The sequence below is a fragment of the Stereum hirsutum genome, assembly GCF_000264905.1.
Source record: "Stereum hirsutum FP-91666 SS1 unplaced genomic scaffold STEHIscaffold_13, whole genome shotgun sequence".
NCBI classification, from domain to species: domain Eukaryota; kingdom Fungi; phylum Basidiomycota; class Agaricomycetes; order Russulales; family Stereaceae; genus Stereum; species Stereum hirsutum.
The window spans coordinates 384515-409413 of NW_006763143.1; the positions used below are offsets into that span (position 1 = coordinate 384515).

At 50.8% G+C, this 24899-nt stretch overlaps 7 protein-coding genes across 7 annotated transcripts; 4 read left to right on the forward strand and 3 right to left on the reverse strand.

Annotated features, from left to right (window-relative positions):
- Positions 1-521: 521 nt before the first annotated feature.
- On the forward strand, positions 522-3170 carry STEHIDRAFT_159871 (alcohol oxidase; the record flags this gene model as incomplete). The annotated part of the gene is made up of 13 exons (XM_007307360.1): positions 522-639; positions 702-783; positions 860-931; positions 995-1020; positions 1090-1521; positions 1602-1787; positions 1852-1896; positions 1957-2321; positions 2388-2463; positions 2525-2580; positions 2648-2747; positions 2814-3007; positions 3081-3170. The coding sequence occupies 13 exons, from the start codon at positions 522-524 to the stop codon at positions 3168-3170; spliced, it is 1842 nt and encodes a 613-aa protein (XP_007307422.1).
- A 526-nt stretch (positions 3171-3696) lies between these two features.
- Positions 3697-4902, forward strand: STEHIDRAFT_123717 (Ca2+-binding EF-hand protein). The gene is made up of 3 exons (XM_007307361.1): positions 3697-4103; positions 4263-4410; positions 4555-4902. The coding sequence occupies exons 1-3, from the start codon at positions 3842-3844 to the stop codon at positions 4640-4642; spliced, it is 498 nt and encodes a 165-aa protein (XP_007307423.1). The 5' UTR covers positions 3697-3841; the 3' UTR covers positions 4643-4902.
- A 6703-nt stretch (positions 4903-11605) lies between these two features.
- STEHIDRAFT_62792 (uncharacterized protein) lies at positions 11606-12140 on the forward strand (the record flags this gene model as incomplete). The annotated part of the gene is made up of 2 exons (XM_007307183.1): positions 11606-11960; positions 12034-12140. The coding sequence occupies 2 exons, from the start codon at positions 11606-11608 to the stop codon at positions 12138-12140; spliced, it is 462 nt and encodes a 153-aa protein (XP_007307245.1).
- Positions 12141-12797: 657 nt separating this feature from the next.
- STEHIDRAFT_141100 (beta-lactamase/transpeptidase-like protein) lies at positions 12798-15250 on the reverse strand (the record flags this gene model as incomplete). The annotated part of the gene is made up of 8 exons (XM_007307362.1): positions 12798-13734; positions 13793-13981; positions 14050-14298; positions 14356-14374; positions 14438-14527; positions 14602-14769; positions 14825-14889; positions 14966-15250. The coding sequence occupies 8 exons, from the start codon at positions 15248-15250 to the stop codon at positions 12928-12930; spliced, it is 1872 nt and encodes a 623-aa protein (XP_007307424.1). The 3' UTR covers positions 12798-12927.
- Positions 15251-16238: 988 nt separating this feature from the next.
- Positions 16239-17810, reverse strand: STEHIDRAFT_123720 (alpha/beta-hydrolase). Its single transcript, XM_007307363.1, has 8 exons — positions 17509-17810; positions 17275-17433; positions 17129-17158; positions 16982-17041; positions 16858-16911; positions 16766-16789; positions 16506-16661; positions 16239-16420 (listed from the first exon to the last, which is right to left on the reverse strand). The coding sequence occupies exons 1-8, from the start codon at positions 17789-17791 to the stop codon at positions 16353-16355; spliced, it is 834 nt and encodes a 277-aa protein (XP_007307425.1). The 5' UTR covers positions 17792-17810; the 3' UTR covers positions 16239-16352.
- Positions 17811-18476: 666 nt separating this feature from the next.
- Positions 18477-21049, reverse strand: STEHIDRAFT_141102 (MFS general substrate transporter). Its single transcript, XM_007307364.1, has 5 exons — positions 20496-21049; positions 20314-20425; positions 19881-20254; positions 19683-19815; positions 18477-19617 (listed from the first exon to the last, which is right to left on the reverse strand). Exons 1-5 carry the CDS (start codon positions 21004-21006, stop codon positions 19005-19007), a joined length of 1743 nt encoding a protein of 580 aa, XP_007307426.1. The 5' UTR covers positions 21007-21049; the 3' UTR covers positions 18477-19004.
- A 1835-nt stretch (positions 21050-22884) lies between these two features.
- STEHIDRAFT_83291 (O-methyltransferase family 3 protein) lies at positions 22885-24100 on the forward strand. Its single transcript, XM_007307365.1, has 4 exons — positions 22885-23156; positions 23298-23379; positions 23476-23676; positions 23762-24100. Exons 1-4 carry the CDS (start codon positions 22936-22938, stop codon positions 23939-23941), a joined length of 684 nt encoding a protein of 227 aa, XP_007307427.1. The 5' UTR covers positions 22885-22935; the 3' UTR covers positions 23942-24100.
- The last annotated feature ends 799 nt before the right edge of the window (positions 24101-24899 follow it).

Sequence of the window (24899 nt, forward strand, 5' to 3'; positions counted from 1 at the left end):
AGCTTGTCCCATCCCTTTCTATTAAACTCCGAGTCAAGCTATCCCCATCATTGTAGTCGGACGCCCAACAGGCCTCTTTTAGGAGCTCGCTTACTCACGGTCAACCAGCCTGCGAGTATCAACGTAGAGGTTATTACGCTCCTTCGATGGTTGTCGCTATCTCCTTGACATTCTGTCCTGTCATCCCGCGTCCTTGAACGTTTGAGCCTCCAGGCAACGCGCTCCTTGGTTCGGCCAGCGTGGCGTCCTGCGCGCCTCCGTGATATCTTTGATTGTCCCGATGCTCCAGCGACCGTACCATTCCACTGCGCTAGAATCTTGTTTTTCTCGTACGTGGGTCCATTGCCGGACTTCCCGATGGTGCAATCTGCGGATGCAATCCTCTTGACACCGCCTTGTACGCCGATGAAGACGATGTACGCGTAATGCTTCGAAGCTGCATCCAGTTCTGTCCATGGTACAAAAGGACTGAAGTCGTCGAATAGTGCGCTGTTAGTTATAAGTTGTAACGGTTAGTCGTAATGCGTTTGTTACTCTCTTTACTCTACGCCGCTTCTGCACTGTGTGGTGCCTACGCTGCAATCTATACGGACCCTTCTCAATTACCCGACAGACAGTACGACTATGTTGTCGTTGGTGGTACGCACGCTTCTTTTCTACATTATCCTCCCTAACACTCACTCTTCTTTCATCTGTTTCAGCTGGTCCTGGCGGGAGTGTCGTGGCCCGAAGACTCGCAGAGAATTCTACCGCAAACGTGCTGATCATCGAGGCTGGTGGGCTGTGGGTCTTTGTCTCTGTGTATTGCTTTCATTCTGAGCGTTAAACTGAAACGGAGACGGATTTTCTTGTGATGCAGCCCTGACGATATCGAAGACATTGCCATACCATACCTCGGTTTGACCCTAGGGGCACCTAGGCCTTGGAACTGGTACGACCCTCGTTTCCCGAATGATCACTTTTCTTACTGTTAATCCACCGCTCGACCTTCTAGGAACTATACAACCGCCGCACAAACAGGTCTGTTCTTTCTTGAAGGATGAGGACCTCATGGGCAGACATCTGACTTAACTGTTGTGCCCTTTGTAGGCCTCAACGGTCGCAGCGTCGTCTACCCTCGTGGGAAAATCCTTGGTGGCTCTTCCTGTATCAACGGCATCGTTTGGACAAGAGGGTCGAAGGATGATTTTGATCGCTTCGCGCGGGTTACTGGGGACGACGGCTGGTCGTGGGATTCTCTTCAGCCTTATATGTTGGGGGTAGGTCACGTCATTATCCTATTGATGTCGCCTCTGGAGGTCGCTGAACCGATATTGAAGGTCGAGCAACTCGTCCCCACCTCTGATGGGAGGGACACCGATGGCGAACTTGTGGCTTCCATTCACGGAACGAGTGGTTTGGTTGGTATTAGCAGTCAAAATGTCCTTACGGATATCGACGGTAGAGTGATAAACACCACTTCAGAACTGAGCGAGTTCCCTTTCAATGAGGACATGAATTCGGGAAACACCATTGGCATTGGTGAGTACTTCTGCACACAATGCCTCTTTCCTCGCATGTAATCAAGACCATTGACTGATCCATAACCGATTGCGCGATAGGTTGGGGCCAGTACGCTATCCGAAATGGCTCGAGACAGGATGCGGCAAACACTTACCTCGAGCCCGCATCGAACTGGGATAACCTTGATGTGTTGATCAATACGCAGGTCATAAAGGTTTTACAGACGGGTGAGGAGGACGGGGTTCCGATCATCAATGGTGTTCAGTTTGCGCCGAATTCTAGCAGTGAGTACTGTGTCGGTGTCAAAACGAGAAGACTTATTCTGATATATCACTTGGGGTGTTGAAGGTTCTGTTTACACGGTCAATGCGACGAAGGAGGTCATCCTCTCTGGTGCGTTCAATGCTGGTGTCTGGAAACGAGAGGTGGTCTAATCTCGTTCACGGTATATAGCCGGTTCCATCAACAGTCCCCAGCTCCTCCTCCTCTCCGGCATTGGTCCCACCGCCGAACTCTCCTCTCTCAATATCTCCACCGTAGTCGATCTCCCCTACGTTGGCTCCAACTTCCAAGACCACGTCCTACTCGTCAACAGCTGGGAAGTCAACTCCAACTTCACCTGGGATGACATCAATCGAAACACTACGCTCTACGCCGAAAAACAAGAGGAATGGGAGAATTCCAGGAAAGGCACTTTCACGGCGGCAGAGTCGTTACAGATTGGATGGCTGAGACTCCCGGAGAACGATACTATTTTTGAGACGGTGCAGGATCCAAGTGCGGGGAGTACGAGTGGGCATTACGAGTTTGTTTTCGTGGTGAGTTGTACATAGGCGATACTGCGATGTATATGACAAGTGGCTGAAACGAGGATCCTTCGACAGGACAATTTCGTCGGCACTACGCCCTCCACGGGGCGCTTCTTGAGCATCACCACGAACCTGGTCACGCCCACTTCTCGTACGCCAAATCTATCATTCATCGTCGTCAGATATTGGGCTGAATCACTTTGTCTATGCAGGTGGTTCCGTGACAATAAATTCTTCGAGCCCTTGGGATCCCCCAGTCATCGATCCTGTGAGCGATGCTAGCCACTTCTACCCAGCATTTCTGCTCCATTACTCATGTCACTTACTGCAACTAGGCTTTCTTAAACTCCGACTTCGACATCCATACCATCGTCGAATCCATCAAAGCCGCTCGTCGCTACCTCGCTTCTCCGTCCTTTAGCGACTACATCATTGGTCGGTTACCCCCGGCCCTCCACTCCAAAACTCCCTTGACTTACATGCCCACTCACTTATTCACAGACACAGCTATTCCTGCGAATGCCACCACAGACGACGAGCTTGCACAATTCGCTCGCAATAACGCAGGAACCGTCTACCACCCCACCAGCAGCACGTCTATGTCCGCATGGAACGACACGACCAGCGGTGTCGTAAATCCTGATCTGACCGTCAAGGGGACGAAGGGGTTGCGAGTCGTGGATGCTGGTGTTCTGGTGAGTTTCATCTTTTTCGTCGCTTGAGGCAGAGACAGCTGATCGGGTTTCGTCGGTTTATGTGTGAATGCAGCCGTATGTACCGGCGGCACATACACAAGCTTCGGTATATATTATTGCTGAGAGGGCAGCGGACCTCATCAAGGCTGCGGCGAGGGCATGAACTTTATCGTTTTGATATGTGTCTAGTTTAACATAAATGGATTAATAGGTAACTGTTTCGTAGTGGTGTCTACTATCCGAGTCAGCTCTTTACATTTTAGCTTGTTATAATCGATGATCCTGAAACTCAAGATTGAGGAAAGGTGCCGTGTGGTGCTTTCGGGCATACACGCCGTTCAGCAACCATCAGAAACCTTCAGAAAACCAGAAGCCTTCTATGGATACCTAGGGATACTCTCACAGGTCCACCCAAGGTCCACCGTCAGAATGCCAATCCGTTGGCTTAAGTATAGAATTGCGCAAGTACGGGACATGATAAGGGAATTATCCAACAGAAATCGACCCTTTGAGTAGTTATGCCCATGTCCAAAGTATGGAACTGTTCTGTCCATGGCGGCTGCAGTTCGGAGAACGGGCCACACCAGTGGCACCGTTTGTGCTGACTGTTCTCACGACTGTCACGTGCAGGGACACAAAACGCGTCGGTCGCGTCGCGTCTGCGTGTCCTTGCTCTCCTCCATCATCTTCTCCGCCCTTCCGTATACGCCATAGGCAAAATCTAGTCTTGGTTATCATCTCATTACCTGATACGGTCTTTTGATTGTTCTGTAACTTTCAACGGGCACATCATCTATCCATACACTCGCCAATATCAGTACCACCACCGATACCATGTACTCGTCTTCCGCCGCCACCAAAGCCAAACGGCGCACGCACACTCGGCCAGAGCTCTCTGAGGAGCAAAAGCAAGAGATCAAAGAGGCCTTCGAACTCTTTGATACGGACAAGGACGGATGTGTGGACTACCACGAGTTGAAGGTGGCTATGCGGGCACTGGGGTTCGATTTGAAGAAGGCGGAGGTGTTGAAGATACTGAAGGACCATGATAAGACCGGGCATGGGTTGATGGAATTTGAGGATTTTGCCAAGATCAGTGAGTGTGGTTTTATGTGTTGTCGTTCTTCGTTGTCGTAGGCTGGCGGGTGAGCCATAGGGACATCTGCAGGAGGGTCAATTTACGTGTTTTGTTCGAGAGTTAGTGCTCTCATTTTATACTTCTACTGACGACGGTTTCAATATACCTATACAATAGTGAACGACCGCATTCTGGCGCGTGACCCGATGGAAGAAATCAGACGCGCTTTCCAGCTTTTCGACGATGACAACACTGGCAAGATAACGCTCCGCAACCTTCGACGTGTGGCGAAAGAAATCGGCGACCGATTGGAGGACGACGAGTTGTACGTGGATCCGATCCTTTTCTTTTTCAATGTTTCTCTGTTGGCCTTAAGGTCGTCCTCGACGGCCTTGCGGACATTGTGATTGTGGCAGCCCATCTCCTTCTGAGAACGAGCGCTGATGCATGTGCATCGACTTTTCTGCAGACAAGCCATGATAGACGAGTTCGACCTTGACCAAGATGGCGAGATCAACGAACAGGAGTTCTTTGCAATCATGACAGACGACGCGTAAAATCCACATTTCTTCATTTTCTCTCTGCACCTGTCTTTTGGCTATCTTGACTCTTGCATTGCAGTCGCTCTGCACAAGATGTACAGCCCTCCATCATCTATCGTACATCTCACCTTTCTTCGTTCTTGCATTACCACCGTCTGTCCTAAATTATTCGACATGCTTTCGCCAGCGTACCAGCTATCGGGAAGGCAAGAACGATACTACCACCTTTCATTTCGACTTTCGACCTCTTGATTCCCCTTTTGCCTTGTTTTTCGTTCCACTATCACTTCTGTGTCTTGGCTATCTTAGCTTCGTATGTTTGTATATCAGGTTCAGAATTGTAAACCATCGGTCACGTCGCGTCTCCGCCGTGCGTCTCTTCCTCGTTCAACGTCGCGTTCACCGACAAACCGACAAATCCCCGGCGCGCACTCACAAATGGGCACCTCCTAGCGCCCGAGGACCTAACGAGGGCGCTCTTGCTACGGCGCTACTTTGGAAATTCATCATTCATTTCACTGGAGCGGTGTATGTATTAGGGTTGTCTCGACCAATCTGTTCATCGGAGTGGCGACCTATGGTTGTTCGCGCCTTCCTGCAGTCAGTCATATTCATCTAACCAAAAATCTTTTTCGACGTACTCATCATTCAAGTCCATTCTCCGCAGTTATCATTGAGCAGCCTAGGCCCGTGGGTTGAACTTGCCACTGTATCGTTTAACGAGCCTATACGAACTGTGTCTACCAGAGGTCCAGGGGTATCGAAGCACCCGATCCCACTGGGGCTAGGCGTCAATCATGGTACGGAGAGACCGATCCTTCCATTCCTATGGATATTGCAATACGCGTTTGCTCATGCTAATGCCCTGGTTCCACAAAGTTCACTTCACCGTTCCGTCGAGAAGACAGGCCATCTAGAACTATTCCAGGAATTGGACCATACGTGGACCATCTGGATGATCTTCAATTCGACCGTGCCCGTCGTCCTGGTTGGAGAGTCGCATTAAGGTTTCTTCAACCAATGGTCGCTACTTCTACGGTAAGTGGTAAGACAAACGGCCCCGAGAGAGTGACCTCAAAAAAGTGAGTCACCCTGTGTGATTCGTAGGGATAATTTCGCCCTCGTTCTCGTCGTCGTCAATCAAAACGCTTGGTGCTACTGCCACGGTCGGTCTCAAGTGAGTTGAGAGTGTAGAGCAACGATTGGCCACGTTGAAGAACGATGGTGCTCGTCACGGCTTGGCTGTACACCTGCACTCGAGATCGCGGACCGGTCTTGATGTTCATTCGACCTAAGTCGCTCCATCGTCCGCTCATCTGCTTGTTTATCCTATTTTTATCCTAGCATGTGCTGGGGTCTGCTAAAACGTTGTTTTCAGCTTACGTCGACTGAAAGTCCTCGAGGATCCGGCCGCACCAATTACCACTCACATTGGGTCCGACGTGCAGTGTCTACGGCCTTCCGCACCTGTAACGTTATTTATTCCTTCGAGTCACAGTTCCTCATGCGGTCAGTCGTACCCGCCTGTTCCATTTGCGGCTCGTTACTCAGTCCCGAACCTCTGTCCTAGAAAGGCCCATGACCGTTTCGGAAAGTCGAGGGATCTGCCCAAATCCTTTTTCAGAAAGCGGAAGTCAGTGGTGAGAGCGGTCTTTTATCGAAAAGTCCACTATGGCCAATAGCGCCCAGCGGTATTGTCTCGCCGCTCGATTTTCGGGAAAAAGGCGAAACACGTACGGAGGCACGAATTGCCACACTTTTCCGTCCCTTCTCTGGGCATGGCGGATATGACCATTCACCTTCTTGTGGTACCCATGAGTGCTGTTCTTGGGAGGTACGCCGTGAATACTTGACGAGGTGAGGATTGTTTTCATCGAATCACCTCTCCAGATAACTGATAGTAACGCAATGTATACTGTGTGCGCCATAGGCCATGACCTCCAGTGCAGCGGTCTCGACGCTGCGTGCGACCGACCTCGGGACGTCTAACTAGGTTTCAGGCTCTTTTTTTAGACGGCCTCAGTCCCTTCTCTAGTCACGATCTTCCGCTGGAAGCCTTCAGGATTGTCGAACACGAATGAAGATCCTGCTTTTTGTTGAAACATTGTAGGTGGTATTGAGGATCGTGTGTGACCAGTAATAGAGTCGTAAATTGTTGTTACCGTCTATGCTCACCCAATGTGAGTTTTCCGGTATTTCCCGATCTCGGGTTTGCCACGATCACTAATGGAGCAAGTTCTTCTTACAGCTATCATCTTGGCGCAGGCGCCCATTCTATATTGCAAAGGCTAAATGTGTTTCAATGGATGGAAGGAACGGTGTGGTGCCAGCAAAACCATTCGTTCGTTCTCAAGCTGCCTTCCACCGTTCTGACCGTCTGCTCTGACTCGTACCAGATCCACCGTTGTCGCGCCTGAAACCCCATGCCTTCGCACCATTGCGATCGATAGAGCACTCGTCCAGCCTGCGAGTCGTATTGCATCGATGTATTTGACCATATGGGTGCAGAATTACTGATCACGACGTGACGGAAGTTGCTCTTCGATTTCCTCACTGACAGGGATTTCACATTCCGCCTCCCGCCATAGCGTAATTTTGTATCCCGTTTTGGTATTGCGGCTTGCCAGGCGATGTTCGGAGCTGTATGTAATCCCTGCATTTTAGTTCGGAAGACAGTTTACAACTCATTGCAGCGTTTCTTCTCTTCTAGACGGGCGGAGTATCGACGGACTGATCGCGATAGATCTTCTGACTAGCGCAGCCCCGATGAAGCAGCTCCTTCCCAGAAATCTTCATGACGGCGGATCGACGAACATTGTGTCGCCCACAGTCTCATTCCTAGTTGACTGCATCCGTCGACCTCCAGTGATCGGTGTGATGGGCATTGCCGCTTCAAGTATACGAGTACAGGTGGGCGTTATACGTTGGTATGGAGTGCTATGTCGCTGCCTCTCATTATGATGGCTAGCGTCTGTCCCGGGTCTCGATATGGGATTTCGGTCGATTCTCGCACCGAGCACGAGTGTTTCGTGGTTGTTGATGGGCTATATGGGATGGCTCGCCTTAGCTCTACGAAGGAACCACATTCGCCGAGCTGTTTCATTGATGACATTCGCATCGCAATGATTGTTTCTAGGAACTCTGCGTCCCTGTTACCTATACTTCTTTGACGCGACAGTCGTCCATGGGCCGCGATACTAATACGGAGTTACTCATGGCACCGCTGACTTCTCTGTGGTACGATCATTCCGAAGCGTTCAGTCAGTCGCGATTGTGGTCCTGCATAGCCTCCCGAAGACGCTCTGAATGTCTCTTTCCATGGGCTTTTTTGAAGTAAAACAAATTCGCTGCCTTGGCATTAGGAACCGTAATTGCCTTCTGAACTGTTCTCAACTGAGGGTGCATGTTCTCTTCCTTCAATGTTGGCAATAACACATCCCGAGTCGGATGACTTCTAGGCAAGGTCCATCGTCAATCATGATTCCGATTCTCGCTCTCTCGAGTGCCTACATACAGGAATGCAAGAGATGTCGAGCGATGGTCGGTGGTCGCGGGATTGATCATTGTTTCATAGTCAAGCACGGGTATTGTAGCCCAGCTACGACTTCCCAAGTGTATCTCACCCGCTGATGGCACTGCTTACGCTCAGTCCGCAGTATGCAATGACGGTTTATGGCTTGATTCTTGCTTGGCCCTTGCGCCGAGTCGCTCTGCAGAGGTACCACATCGGTCAGGACGTCAAACTGACGGCGTTGGCGATCTTCCTCGGTCGTAGGTCAAGCTATCCGCGCCTCAAACGTGCACGGACTTCGACCATCTGTTCTCGTAGTGAGTTCGCCGTTTTACAAGGCCCGAAAGCTGACTCATCTTTGTTTCGTTCACCGCACAGTGACAGTCTTCCGTCCCTTGAACTCTACTGCCTGTGCGTTTTATCGGTCTAGTCGGGGAGAAGTTTGAGCGATGGACGCATGGTCTAGTATAATCCAAGTTTACCTCCGTGTCCTCCTCATCGCATGATTTTCTAGGCCGGTTAACTCCCACTACACCTGGCGTATGACGGGATGTGGCCTCGTACGACCGTCGTCGGCGAAATGGGTTCCATGAATTCACGGGGTGGGGTGTCATCGGTGCCCTGTCTTTGTGTTTGGGCCTTGGCACACGACTTCCATTGGAAGAACCGAGAGGATGTGGTCAGTGGTGTACGTTCAATGATCGGCGCCTCTTCGTGATCGACTATTTGTCTTTCCGCTCACGTCTATTGACAGATATTATCTCAGGAACGAGGATCAGAAGTTCAGATGTTCTCCCTTCGAGGGCCGTACAAAGAGCACGTTTCTCGGCAAAGCTGTGTATCGAGGGTATTATCGATACGCAAGTTATCTGCTTCGCTGTGCTTCCTGATCCATCGAGGAGCGGGATCAAAACAGTAGTGCTATCATAGAAGTCACGGTATGTATGTGCAAGCAGTTGCATCATTTTTTGACACCCGTGCTTACGCTCGCTCAACACGCTTTCGGACCTTTCGTTCCTTTAACAGTGGGATCCCTACGCAGTGATACATGGCCATGAGCGGCCGTGACGGTGCAACGGGGTCTGATCTATTGTTGGCGAAGGATGCTGCGAAGCCAGGAACGATGAAATCAACATGGCATGATCTGCAATCTGCAGCCGGAGCGTTGTTCACCGTAGAGCTCTTCGCGAAAATCCGCTAAGCTCTATTCGCTGCACCCAGTTGATCGCGGCCAACACGAGATTCTACGATAACGTTTCGTTGGTGCCACCCGACTCGAAATAATTTCAATGACATATCTTGACCTCGAAACGCCACAAACATGCCGTTTCCTGACGACCAAGGTCTATCGAGATTGTGCGCAAGAGCGAGTGCGCAGCTTGCGGAGAGCGATCATAATTTAGAGGACACAGCGTCTAGGGTTGTACACAGACATCTGCGTCCTTAGGTAGATTCGATGAGGGTAGAGTTTTGGGTCTTGGCTATTTCATAGCAGTCTTAGTCCATGCTCTTTAGTAAATTCCCTTGGTATCCAGCCTGGAATACGATATCACGGAGCGGTTGCACTCCACGAGGACCCCGAACGGGTTCCTCTTCCAAAACTCGATCAAGCCCGAGTGGATGGTGCCGCCCCAGGTTTGTGTCAGAGAAGATCGGAACTGCTATTTTCGGCGGTCTAGAATTTTCGTAAATTTGCTTGAGTCAAAGCAAAGTTAAACCTCCGATCCGTGACAAAATCTGCGTAACGTTGTGGCGCTAAACTGCTCCCAATTTAGAACACAAAGGTAGACGCTGCGACTTATTTTTCTATTTCTTCTCATGAAGCTCATGACTTAAGTGAGTCAACTATATGTTTAATGACATAGGCCTAGCAGAAACCCTGAGGAGAGCCGAATCAGGAACGAGGCCCCGACATTGTGGCGGAGAGTCCACCCAAGCGGAGGAATTACGTGTCACAGCCTCAGGTTCTCTGTCCTTCCTTTCTCTTCGTCTCGTCCGTAGTCGCTTTGTCTGGGCGGGCTGTCCAACTTTTGGTTTGTTGCGTTTCACTGCGAATCAGGTATTGATCTTGCAACGAGTTTGTTACGAAATTTCATGATAACCCGTTGACCGCATTCGGATAAGAGTCACACCCAAACCTTCAGGTTCCCCACTTTGATATTGTTTTTTCTCGTCCGAGACGACGCACTTTTTTCTTCTTACGAGCTAGTCTTGATCCGTACGCCGTCATACAGAGAATCGAGCAATCGGACTCACCCGCCACCCCATTCACGATCACTTCCGCCGCCGATCCCATTTTCTTTTCAATCTCAGCGCGCCATTGACGGATTCCTCAACGTCAAATAAAATGGCGGCTGTATGTCCTTTCCACCCTGATTTCCACGGTGCGCGTTTCCTGACCGAAATGTCTCTCAATTAGCATCCGCCGCTCCCGAAGGAAGTCTCGCCGCCACAGCCAGACTGGGTATATAGGCCGCTTCGACGATCGCTTCCATCCACCTTTTCTTCGTCCACGTTTTCCCCACACTCATCACCTCCTTCCATCGCACAAATTATTATGCCCTCCTCGGCCCCTCTTCCCACCAACCCCAGACTACTTTCTCCTATGCACTACCAGTCCTATGACCCTCACCAGCGAATGTCTCAGTCGGCGCCACACTCGGGCTCATTCGCTGCAGACAGCCAGTCTCATGCCTATTATTCCGCTCAATACTCTCAGCGTTCGCAGTATATGCACAACGGTCCTGACACATCCAGAAACGCCTCTTGGGCCGAAGGTGGGCTTCTCTTTATCCTATCTGGTCAATACTCAACACTGAACGTGACTACTCTTAGTAGGTGCGGGTCTTTTGTCCAGCACTGCCTCAGCGCCGTATACACCGAAACAGGAATTCGGTCCCTATGAATCTTCCGAGAACTGTTTATCCTACGACTTAGTCGACACCATCCGTTCTCCACATAACTCGTCCTATTCCCCTCATCCTCTATCGCGCACCTCCTCCAACATGTCCTATGCCCAACCATCCGTCATGCAGTATCAGATGTCCTCATCCTCCCATCCCAACTACGAGATCGACACAGCCATGTACACCCCCAATGTGGCGTATTCGCAGGCGCAGTCCACGGTCCCATCTCACACCGCCCCCACATCTGACCTCAGACTGGAGCGGTCCTCGGACACCATGCCCATGTCATTCTCTTACGGCTACCAGCCACCTCCTCTCGCTCACTCGCCTACCGACTCGGCTTATTCAGATTCCGTATCCCCTCTCCTGAACGCTTGCGACCCTCGGCACATCGTATCCCCACCATATCCGTCCACCGACGCCTATCCCACTCTCGATACCCGTCAGACGTACGAGCGCCCGGAGGAATGTCTCAGCGGCTCGTATGCCTCAGATACAGGCTCGTCTCCTTTGTCGATGCAGTACCCGATCAGCAACGTCTACGACACCGGAGAGAGCGAGATGGATGATGTAGACGAGGGCGATGACGAGTTTCTTGCAGTCGGTGGCCAATCTCGCGGCCATGTTCGTTCGTCCTCGAGTCCCGCTAGCGCCAGGTCGTCCTCTCGTGGTGCTATCGCCAGGACGGTAGAGCGCCTGCGTCGGGCAACGACTCTTACCGCCCCTGTGCCTGTGCCAAATTTGACGAAGAAGAGCCGTGGAAGGCGCGTTCCTACGAAACCCACGGTGGCTATCCATGATGGGTCTCCTAAGCATGCGAGGACGTATATGTGCAAGGTTGATGGGTGCGGAAAGTGCTTCGCGAGAGGGGAGCATTTGAAGCGACATGTTCGGTCAATTCATACTCACGAGAAACGTCAGTGTTTTGTCTTTGTTTCGTCTCCCTTCCTCGACATCTGCAACGCGCTGACTTACTATGAATTCTTCAGCGTACGCATGTCCCGTCGCTGGTTGTGGGAAGGGGTTCAGCAGACATGACAACCTCGGCCAGCACATGCGCGTCCACAAAGGCTTCGAACTCGATGGCGAAGATTGATGTACGCCTAGCTCTATGCCGTTCCATCTTTCCCCTATTCACATTTATTTGCTATAGCGTGTGCGCGTCCGTTGCACACTGTTTCATCTGACGCCTCCACCATTTCCTTGGCGATAAGCGCCAATCGTTTCCCTTTCCGCGATCTGTCATTGCTGCATCAATCCTCGACTACATGCTCTTCATGCACTTCGTCTCTTATGCTCTACGCCCTAAGCTTTGGAACTTTCGATTACCTATAACATGTGTATTGCTCCCCTCTGTATTACGCTTAGCTTCATTCTTATTCGACTCCTTATTACTTTTCATCCTATCGTGGATATGCATTCCGCCTGTATTATACAATTTCGCATCCGGACTTCGCTGGACTTCATCACCTTTACGACGTTGACGTTCGAGACCCTTCACTCACGCCACCGAGTTCCTGTGGCACTTATTGAACTCCGCCCTTTACACCTGTATTGTAACATCTGTCTAATTCGCGGTCGCCGCGTGTATGCCATCTACATCAAACTCATTGAATACAGCTAACTCTTAATTCTCGCCATTGACCTTGGGCCGCTTCTTCCTTATCCACTATATGGGGTGCATCCAGAAACAGATATGGTCGAATGTGCCGCTCTGCTCCCTCATGGAATCGTCGCCGAACGTTCTCTTGCATTAAGTTATAAATACAGTTATGCAACGTGTGTGCCAGTAAGTTACAAGGATGCTGAAAGCCCGTCGATGTCCACACGCATTGAGTCCATGAGTCAGCTCGTGAGTGTTCGAGTCCTTTCTATGCGGAAACTCAGAGCTTTACGAACCACGCATCTGCCAGGTCCTCCACACTCCCACCTGCCCGCTGCCTGTCATTCTCCTCAACCTCCGTCCCACTCAACGCAAACCCTAGCACACTCACACTCGCATCACTTCCGTTCCCTGCCGAGACGATAAACGTCACATCCGCACTCCCCAGTTCCTCTTCGAACGCCGTCGTATTCGCCCCATAACCCTGCGGGAACAAAGACGTCGCGATGATGGTCGCCTCCACCGTCGTGTTTCCAATCCCATCTGTTGATTCGACACCAGTCGGGACAATTCGGATCTGTGGCGCAAAGAATTTGCCCCAGTTCGCTACTAGCTCGTACGCTTCTTGATCGGATGCGTTGAAGCCTGAGTCAGAGACTGCGTCAACGGCGGAGAAATTAGAGAGGAGGTCGAGGCAGTCGGAGGAAGAAGACGAAGCGGAACAGAGCGTGAGATTGCCACTGTAGCCTCGGTTATAGTACGTTCCAGAGAAGTCCAGGTTCGCTATTGATGAAGAAGAGTTCGAATCCCTTCGAGAGAGAGAACGGTAAACGGTGTTCTTTGACCGCGATAGGCGTTGTAGGATTGGTCCTTCTGCGAGTACGTCTCTAGCGGAGAGATCTGTGGCAGTCGTAGAGGTGGAGGTGGAATTGGCGGCAATAAAGTTGGCAATGATCTGATCTCCGATGTATAGCTGTTGACTATCCGTGATATCGCTATTGATGAGGACAACGAAACCCAACCCGTCTGAGGGCAAGAAACCGAGCGCGGTGTTCACGCCGGGAATACTGCCCTCGTGCCACACGAGCTAATTGTGCCATTGACCGTAAGCTGGATACTCCTTCGCCAGAGAAGGGGTTACGTACGTCATGGCCCTCATAAGACATTCTGAACCACCCCAGCCCTGAGCCCACGATAGACGTGGTGGGGCCGAATGTTGACGTGTTTCCGTAGATGACGTTGTGAGCCGTCGTTAGCTCACCGTATGCGGGCACGATAGCCTTGTTTGTGGAAGGATTCACTCCGCCATTCATCCACATTCTGACCCATTTCGCCTGCCGTGCCACGTGATATGAGTTGGCCGTCTCGTTCTCTCAGTAGACGTATGAAGAAAAGCACATACCAGGTCCTCGGCCGAGGAGATAACTCCTCCAGGTCCTGAGTCTGATGCCAACTCGTCTTCCTTCACCCAATATGGGATCCTGCGTCCTGAACTGGTCCACGTCTGAGTGAACCTGCCGGAGGCGACGGCGGTGTCGAGGGAATAAGTGGACGAGGTCATATTCAGGGGATCGAAAATGCGAGACTGGACGAAGTCGCCAAGGGAAGAATTGGTGTATGTGGAGATGATGAGTGAGGCGATCATGAACATCTGGGGAAGAACCCACTTTAAATCATGATATAAGGATATGAAGGTAAAGGTGCTGACCTGATTGTTGTATTCGAATCTAGTGCGAAAGGAATGAAGGTCAGTTACAATAATTTTACAGTGGCCGCTGAACCTGAATTACCTCTCTCGCAGCTCGAACGAAGGCCTGAGATATTGCATTCTCTCGAGGATATCCGTCATTGTGTCTGCTTCGCTATAGGACCAATCGTGCCTAAGCGATGTCACAGTATGTAAATCAAGGTCAATCCTTCGTCTATCCATTACGGAGGGGGGGAGACAGCGCACCTTGCCAACCCCGTAACATGCGAGAGCAAGTCGTACAAATTCGCCTTTTCCGTGGCAAAGTCGTCCATGAGGTGCCATTCAGGCAATAAATCCTTGATTTTTGTGGTCCAGTCAAGCTTCTTGATAGTCGACGGGAGGGGGGTACTGTTTCTTCCGTTGGCGAAGTCACTGGAACATATGATAAATTCAATGTTCCAGAACTAGAGACGTTGGAAAGGCTTACTCGATGAGAATACTTATGGACGAAGCAGTGAACGATTTAGAGAGCGACCCAAGGTTTGTCAATGTCTAGAGAGCATCAAACGAGATCAGTACTAACACAATCACAACAAGAAGTTGCAAGAAGAATTGCGCCGATACTCACATCGGAGGTCATGTTCACCCCATCCTCTGTCCTCACGCCCCAGGACCCATACTCCAACGAGCCATCCTCATGCACAACCGCCACGGCCACCCCAGGAAGCACTTTTGTGTCGATCTGGTCCTGAATCCATTCGACCAATGCGGGCGTCAGCGTCTGAATGGTGCTGTTTCCTGTCGTGGTGACTCCAGACGAGGCGGCAAGAGTGGTTGTGATTTCACAGAGAGGAAGAGCACATAATGTGAAGAGCGTAACAAATCTAGGATTGAATCGCATGAGGGGTATCATTGAGAACCAAAAACTCAGAGCAGAAACAAAAATGTTGCGGGAGAATAGGGTGAGTGTGTTGTGATTGATAGGCCGAGATGAGTACGAAAATATACGACATCGGCTTGAGTTTTATACTCCCCCCACGGGGCAGTGTGGCCGCCTCCTGTGCGCTAGTTCCATGCAAATCAGAAAGAGACAGTCACCTCCGCACGCAGTTTGCAATGGGGTCCATATTAGAACGGCCCTATACATGAAGGAGACGCGCACCTACATCTCAATCACAACCAAATGAGCATGCCCGAGATCAGGCGATGCTCCCCGAGCGCCACCCACGCTGCGGTTTGATGTGTTTTCTGTATTGTATATGACTTTTACCTGGATTTTAGCCCGTCGATGACGACGGGCAATATCATGGCAGTGGATGCTGTACTAGCACATCAAAATGAGGACGAAACCAGGAGGCATGCTATGAGTCGCGACGGCGATCACACCAAGGTAAGCTCAAGGTGGTAGAAACAAAGACAAGGGGGGTTGAGGACCATTACTTCTGAGGTTCCACCTCGTGAAAGTTCGAAAGTCAGAGCCCAATGGTGACCGGTAAGACAGCAGCGGTTGTCCTCCCTGTCTGAGATACAAAGGATGCTCCTTGAGTGTTGGTTCGAAGTGTTGTCGAAGTGCCGTAGGCTCGCCTGAGGCCTGAGCTCTCCCAACCTATGCAGCATCATTCTCGAGATACTACGCTGTAGAATAAGAGCTGCCAAGACGTCTAGGCAGAACACAGTACGCTGCAAACACGATAGTTGAGCTGACTGTGGTGATGGACAGGTGACAGGGGAACGGCCCGGACGGCGGAGGATTCGGAGTTGCAAATGATGAGACCTTTTTGAAGGGCGCTGTCTATGTATCTTATCTTATCTAAAGTAAGTTATACGACTCAGTGGCGCGCCACAGAGACAATATCTTGCTCTGTATAATCACGACAATCTTATGTTGATCTCATGCTACAGCCATGACAATAGAATCATATACATATGCACGAACACAGGCGAAGAATACAATTCACATCGGTAGACATCAACTCCAGCTCAGGCCTCCCAGCGACGTCTGCTGTCCTCCAGAATCAAGTAAGGCTGCAGAACCGATCGAACCAAGCGTCCATGCTCCTCGCACACTCGTCCTTCGACCACCCTACATAGTACACATCATTTTATAAATGAGCTATGAACATCAAAACCGGAGAAGGTGATCTGAGGGAAGAAAGAGCAAGACTCACTCTCCCTCTCAATTGTCGGGTCTCCCCTCAAAGACCACCCATGCGCGACGCCACCGTACAGCTGTAGGTAATACTCTGGCTTCGGGGCGTACTTAGGGTCAACGAGTATTTCTTCGGCTTTGTGACGGGCAGCGGCAGAGAAGGTGTGATCGATTTCTGTAAATTGAACGTGTGTGAATGTTAGTGGATAATTAAGAGTAGATATGTGCCATAGGTAAGTACATGGTCATATCATAGAAAGTATATGAAGGCAGACATACCAGAGCAGCAGAGTAAAAGAGGTTCTAAAGATGAACCATCGTCAGTATGTTGGAACAGTCGTCCATTCCAATGTAAGGAGGTGACAACGTACTCTTAACACCCTGGAACATCTCCTCTGTCACCATAGCTGGATGAGCGAACGCGCCTTCAGCCATGTGTTAGTTGCGACAACTTGAACTGAAGATGATAACGAGGTTTGAAAAATAAGGGCTTACCTGCGGTGACCCAGTCTTCGGCAAGAAGTTTGAGAACATCCGGTGCTCCAAAACAATATCCTATCCATAGCCCAATTCACACCACACCAACTCAAAAATCAGTACGCAGTCAGAGCCTGCATTCCAAGCTCGAGGTTTGCTGCTCACCCGAACACACCCATTTCGTCTTCTCCGTTCCTACATCCCACGCCACCGCCACACATACCAATCATGAGCAAGCCGTCTCCCCAATCTCACTCTAAAGATAGATATAGAACAGGGGGAGGCAATAGGGGCCGAAGGGAGCAACGCACCATACTTTGCCTTCACGGCTTCAATCCACGGCGGAACGAGCGAGTCCGCGAGCTTGCGTTTGTTCGGTATCCATGTCGAACCGTCAAAGTTCGGGTCGACACCTCTGTGCAGGTATATCGGATCGCCGAGGAAGTAGTCTGGGCCAAGGACGAGGTACCCTATATACATATGGTAGAGGGGGTAAGTGGTCGAAAAGAGAAACACGGAGGTGATGTTGAGAAGATGCGACGCACCTCGACTCGCAAACCAGTCCATAACCAACTTGTTATTCAAGAACGTCGAGCTGAACACATCTGGGAACCAAAGTAATACCCTCTCATACACCACTCCTCCTTCGCCACCACCCTGAGCGTGGGCGTATTTGGAGTCGGCAGGCGGAAGTGAAATGTATGTATCCAGACCGCCTATCTTTTCGAAAGACCCTGCAGGAGTGCCAGTGTGCTTGACGGCGGTCCAGCAGTCCTTGGTACATGCTCCGCTTAGAGGAGTTTCTTTGGCAGTGGACGCGGTGGACATAGTCGGTAGGGAGGATCAAGTTGTGGTGTGTGCCAGTGGTACGATCGCAGCTGAGAGTATGGGATGTGCGAAGGATGTGATAGAAGACGTATTAATATAACCCGTGTTATAGATGATATAGATAGATAGTGTAAGTATTCCCATGCGCACCTTTGCAGTGAACGTCTCATTCAATACCATTGGTCAAAGAGCGCATGACCACTGCCCACGACTGACTTTGAGTACAAACCACTGACATGGAGAGAACGGGCATCCGCTTCTAATTCCGACCGTACATGCTACCATGGATAGTGGCTCCAAAGGAAACGTTGACGATGTGGTGTCAGGCTACTCGCAAGTCCCACAATTTACTATCACATACAGTCTGTTGCTGTCTGTTGTCCATCGCCGCATAACGCTGTTAACATTGTCCAGCGATCGTGGGTGCGCGTAACAAAAGGTCCACTAAGCGCTCGAGTCGGATGCGGTGTGGTCGTCCGAGTGACGAGTCGCGTCGAGTAACAACCTTGGGCCGCTTTGAGCGCTTGCTGGAGCGCTTGCATGATGCATATTGGTAAGATAGGGCGAAGTAGGTTGAACGTTCATAGACGTTGATGCCGTATTTTCGGCTACCGTTTGCAGTGCTTGTTACCAAGTACATAACTGAGCGAAGAGCAAGCGTCCGTCGGGTCGAAGAAAGAATGGTGTTTGAGAGCATTGTATTCGTTTCGTCATCAAAATACTACTGCTGAACATATCTACATACTTATAAACGATATAAGTCAATGGGAGATCAGTGTGCGAAATGTGGTACAGAAACAACAAGTCTGTAAGTGTGAGTACGTGCGTGCTGTGGTTGCTGTACTATGTATGTAAGTGGATTAGGATATAAGGAGAATGTTACATTATACTCACTGATATTTGCTAGTGAGCATAATCTAGGATGTGTTTTGAGAGCGGGAGAAGAGACGTGAGAGGGAGAGAGAAGAATGTAGGAGTAGGAGAGAGTAGAGATGTGATGCATGAACGAGACATAGAGATGTGCGAAGCGAACTAAGAAGGTCTTCTCAGGATGAAATGAAGAGCGTGAAATGGAAAGCGTGAAGTGGAGAGCGTGAAGTAGTGAAATGCGCCAAACGCGGACCCAAAGCGGACGAACAAACAGACAAGATCAAATAGAAACCGACCGTCATGATCATCGACAGAAGTTCGTCGAGATCGACACCCACCGCGTCTAAACCCCCTTCGGACTACCCTTCTCCAAATCCCTCTCCACATTGTTCTTCCCATTCAATGTCTCCCTATCCGCTTCTCTTTCTGCCTCTTCCTCCTCAGCGATTTCCTTCGGATCCTTCTCCGCCTGAATATCTCTCAGGAACCTCTCCGCCTCCGCCGCATACTTGCACCTCTTCCTGATCTGCGGGCCAAACTTGAAGAACAAGAAAGGGAACGGCACACACGCCAGCGCCAGAAACGCCGGGATCGTGCTCGCCCAATGGATCCCCAAGTTCTCGAACATGTACGTCGTGAACAGTGGGAAGGCTGCACCGAAGAGGGAACGCAGGACGGAATTGGCAGCGAGGACGGAGGCGGCGTAGATGACGTAGGCGTCGATGAGGTAGTTCATGATGGAAAGGAAGACGAGGACCATGCCGAAGCCGAAGGGTGCGGTGGCGATGACGGAGACGGACCAGTGGACGGAGGGAGAATTTGTCCATGCGAACCAGAAGAGACCGATGGGGAGGGCGGCACAGGAGATCATGGCAGCGTGGAGACGTTGTTCTGGAGGTGCACGTCCACCAGCCTTCTTGGCAGCACGGACGTAGCGTTTGTTCTCGTAGAGAATGCTGTGGAAGAAGAGACAACAGAAAGGTAAGACCAGATAGCAAGCAGAAGAGTGTGAAAGACGTACACATAGAGGACACCGAACATCATGCCGATGGCGACACTGATGAAGGGAAGCGCACCGACACCTTCCGACCAACCACGGTTTTCTTGGTACACGATTGGGAACGCGCCGAAACACATGTACAGTGTTCCGTAGACTGAAGGACACCGCTCGTCAGCATGACCGCAGGAGATAAGTCGACGAAAACAAGGGGAAACTCACTGATAGCCATGTACAACGAAAGTAGGAAGACGATCGGCTCCCTAATCAACAAGATCCACGGCCTGCTCAACGCTGTTAGCATCGTCTGGCTGAACGACTGCTTTCCTCTATCGTAGTCTAACTGGCTGAGATACACTTGACCAGTCATCTCGCTCAGCTTGGCGGCGCGGCGACGAAGGAGAACGGGAGCATAAGTCTCAGGAATGACGAGTGATCCGACTATCCAGACAACGCCGGTGAAGATGGCCATAAGACCTTCGACCCAACGCCACCCCTCGGTCTCACCAAGAAAACCACCGACGATGGGGCCCATGGTGGGTCCGAGGAAAGGAGCAGCGGAGAAAATAGCCATGGCGAGACCACGTTCGTTCGCGCTGTGGAGTAAAGCTGGTCAATTATAGTCATATGATGGTATAGCGAAGAGAATACGCACTCGAACATGTCAGCGATGACACCACCGGCGTTGGTGAGAGGACTTGAACCAATCGCGCCAGCAAAGAACCGGAGAATGACCAGAGTCTGGATATTTTGCGATCCAGCAGCACCTAAACAATTGGCGTGTGTGAGTATTGTGCAGTTCCGTATAGGGCAAAGTGAACGGAGAATTGAACATACCGGCATTGAACGCCGTCAGCCCGGCGTACGTCGCAAAGAACAGAACTTGCCGCCCATAAAGTTCACTCAACGGAGCCCAGAGTAATGGCCCAATCGCAAATCCAAGCACAAACAACGAAACGCCCAACGTGATGATCTCCGTTCCCACTCCAAAAGCCTCCATCATCTGCGCAATACCTCCCGTGAATGCACTCGAGACGAACGCCACAGCCAATGTTGCAATAGCGCACGTCATAGTGATAGTCCACTTCTTCCACTTCTTCCATGTTTTTGGGTTACGTGGGTCGTGTGGGATGAACTCGATTCGATACGGGTCTTCTGAAGTCCCAGAGCCTGGGTAGGTGTGATGAAGCACTTCATCGGTGACAAGGGATTGAGAAAGAACGAGCTTGTAATGTGGAACTTCTGCGGGTGGTAGGGGTGCTGTCGAGGAATGCGGCGAAGGTTTAGATGAGGGAGAAGGCCCCGTAAGGGTGTGCTGCGAGTGGATTGATGAAGCTGAGCTCTCCATCGTCGTGATTAGCTGTAAACCGGTTGGATTGACTGTCTTTCCGGGACCGGGGATGGGAGGGGATATGGGGGTAGGATGTGCGAAGGAGAACGGTGGGGCAAAGGGCGGGGAGGAGGAAAATCAACCTCAAAGGGTCCCGGTGGATCATCTTATAGCTTTACGCAGTGACATTGCAGGTTTGACTGGTACTCGGTGAACGTACCCGAAGGTCATGCATGGTCTCGTCATAGTGTTCGTTAGTCAGCCGTGAACAAACCGAAACTACCAGAAAGTTTCGTATCCACCGACGACCTGAGTTCAATCCGGCTATGTAGCCTCTCCGAAGCCGGATATTTTACCAAATGACATCTAAGCGAGACAGGTCCCACAGTGCCTTGGCGGATAGCAGAAGATAACAAGGAATTTTTTCGCTCATATTACCAGAGGCGAGCTTAATCTCCAGAGTAGAGTGCATCATACAGGCGACAGAACGGGCCACAGTACTGATTCGGGCAACCAAGAGGACTCGAGACGATGAGGATGGGGGAAAGACGCATAACGTGGGTACTGGACCCGTCAGATTCATACAATCTAGATCCGCCCGGCCCTGTCCCGGTGGAACCTTACCGGAGTCTGCCGGCAACTCAAAATTTGCCTGACTCCCCTGCCGATCCACCAGCGTCTATCGCTCTTTCCTCGCCGTCGAACACGACGCCGACGTCTTGCAAAAACCTATCCTCTTCGTCTTATGGTGGCTGTTCTCGTTCATCGCTAAAATGGTGTGGCCTCTGAAAACTTTGCACAGTTCTCCATCTCTCGGCCGGCCAGTTGCCTGATTAAAGGACTATTGTTTTCTGTTCTTGCTTGGAGGGCACCGACGGTCATCCAAATTGCTTGTTCCTCCGGTTGTCCTCCGGTCTCGCCCTCTTTCTCAGGGGTCTCGGCGGTTGGAGACAGTTGTCTTAATACTCTCGCTTTTCTCCATTTTAGGCCAACCGTAGGCTCGTCGAACTTGCAACTTCTTGCTTGGTCACTACAATGTACTGCGTTGTCTTTGGTGCTCTCGTACCGAACAAGTTATCACTGAAATTCAGGAAGGACCGCCTTTAGTTGACCCGCATATGTCCACTGCTCTGCAAGTGCTACTGCATCCGTCGTCGTCGCGGTGCGTTTTCGTACGGCCGCCGTCTTTGAGGCGTTTCATTGCTCATACACATGGTGGTCGAGTGCTCGCCAGCACCCCGGATGTTCCGAACATCGCATCGCTATGCAGCAAAGCCCGTCGCGCGTTGCTTTCACGCAGTATTTCTTTTTTTCGCTCTGTCCAGATCATGACCGTCCAAGGTCGGATCGCCACTGCCTCTGAGACTTGGCTATCTGTGGTTTCCTCTGAAGCCGCTATTGTTTTTATTTGCACCTTTTTCTTATGCCATCTTCTCGTCGTGTGATGAACGTTATGATGTCGATGATGCTTTGAGGTTGATCCGGTCCTCTGATTGATGGGTCACGGGTGAACCATCATCAGTGCTTGCTAATCAGTCAGATTGTCTTATCAGATAACTTTGAGCCCCTATCCTATGAATTCATCTGCGCTCCATACACTCGTCCTCACAGGGCTTGAAAGCTCCAGAAGAATGTCCACACGACTGATATGGTGCTTTACGGCTGCTCTAAGCACACCGTCAGCATCGTAGTAATGTGTACCCTTCCGGACAGTCTACAGTCACAGTGCACAAAAGACATCGTGCCGACCATCAACCGCATCCTCTGTGCACTCGTGATTGGCATGAACCGCAGCATTTCAAAGGTTTTCAAAGGCATTGGAGTCATAAGGACTCGGAGACGTGCTTTTATATATAGCCGTCGAGCCCCACACCTTACCCTCCTCTGTCCAGCACTCGACCGTTGAACCTCTCTCTACAGCACAGTCCAACTAACCCCTACTACAACATGTCCCGCCGCGACACCACCGTCTCCGACTGGGCCCACTCCGACACTTTTCACAACTCTTTCCTTCTCCCTCCCGACTCCACTCTTGACGCCGCACTTGAGAACACGAAGAAGAACGATGTTCCGGCTATCGAAGTTAGCAGAGCTCAGGGCAAGTTTTTGTACTTGATCGCGAGGTCGATTGGGGCGAAGAGAGTTTTGGAAGTTGGGACGCTTGGAGGGTGAGTCCGCTTTTTCTTCCTGTTTGTTATTCTCTGTGGTGGTGAAACTCGTGCGCGCTCTATCAAGGAGGCGAATATATGTGCCATGAAGAAGAACTGGGTCGTTGGTCGTACTGATGAGTTCTTGCGCTTGGTGAATAGATTCTCGGCTACTTGGTTTGCGAGAGCCTTGCCTGAAGACGGAAAGGTCGTTACGTGTGAGTTGGAACCCAAGCATGCGGAGGTGCGTAATAACGTCCTGCTTTATTTCTACCATCGCTCATCTACACATCCTCCTCGACCCATCATCATCCACATTGCAAACTGTGACGTTGTACAGGTCGCCCGCCAGAATCTTATCACGACCGGCGTCTCCTCGAAGGTCGACATTGTCCTCGGACCAGCAGTCGAAACACTTGCCAACATGCCCACACCTCCCGAGTCAGAGTTGTTTGATTTAGCATTCATCGACGCCGACAAGGAGAACAACCTCAATTATTTCTTGCAGGCGAAGAGGCTGGTCAGGAAGGGCGGCGTCATCGTGCGTAGTCGGACAAACCGTCTTTTCTCTTCCGCTCTAATCTTTTTTTTGGTTCGTCTTCCCCATCATCAACGACACTGTACAGATCGTGGACAATGTCGTCCGTAACGGCAACGTCGCTGACGAGAGCGATACTTCGGGTAGCTCTGTGGGCGTAAGAAAGCTGTTGGACCACCTCAAGGAGGATAAGGAGGTCGAAGCGACGACGATCGCTACTGTTGGGCACAAGGGCTACGACGGATTTTTATACGCTTGGAAGCTCTAGCGGATGGCGGACAGCCCGAGAGCTGTTTAACAGGAATGGTACGATCTACTAGGATGTCCTGTTGAAGCAGATAAGTGAGGTGTATTGTGTACTATCATAACGGTGGATGGTGTATGTAACATTACTATGCAGCGAAGACATATAAACCTATCCAATATTTCGAGAGGTGCCACAGTCTGTGTGCCACATTATGATTGAGCATCCTAAATTCGAGCGTCGATCTAATCTTATCTGAGTCCAACATGATGATGTGGGGTAAGATCCGGGGTAAGCGCTCAGACTCTTTGTTTCAAGGTCCCAGACGGACAAAATATCTCGCGTGCGAGATGCCATTTTGGCACCCGATACTCACCCTATTTGGTAGACCTACCTCATTGGCGGGTGTTTTCCCACACAAAATTCGATTCGGAACTCAAACTCGTTTTCAAACTCGTTCTGGACCTCAGAATTCGTTGGGAATCGTCTCGCCGGCCAATCAGTGCGCGGTGAGATGCAAAATGGGCAGTTGCATCTCCGAAAGGGACCCTCACGCCAGCCGACCCCAGGACACGCAAAAGAAAAGAAAAGAAAAATGATAATGTCACGGTGGCCAATATCCTGCCTCCAGCATTGAGTCACCTGAAACTCTCATCTTTATTAGTTGATGTGCCTACACGGCTGCAACTGGCTCTCCTGTTGGGTGTAGACACCTTTGCCACCTGAAGTAAGTACACCTGAAGTGCCGCACCTCTGGAGTCCGAAAAGTCCGCCTATAGGCCTATAGCGGGCAATTCTTTCCCCGACTGGCGAGGGTATGTCTGCGGGGTCATAAAGTCTTGCACACTCTCTTTGCATCAATTGGCATGTAGAACTGATATTCAGTGGAGTGCCTTACGCTTTAAAGGCATACACGGGCAATGCATGCGCCACCTACAGGATAAGATGTGGCCCCGGCAACCGGCACCTTTGATGCCGAATA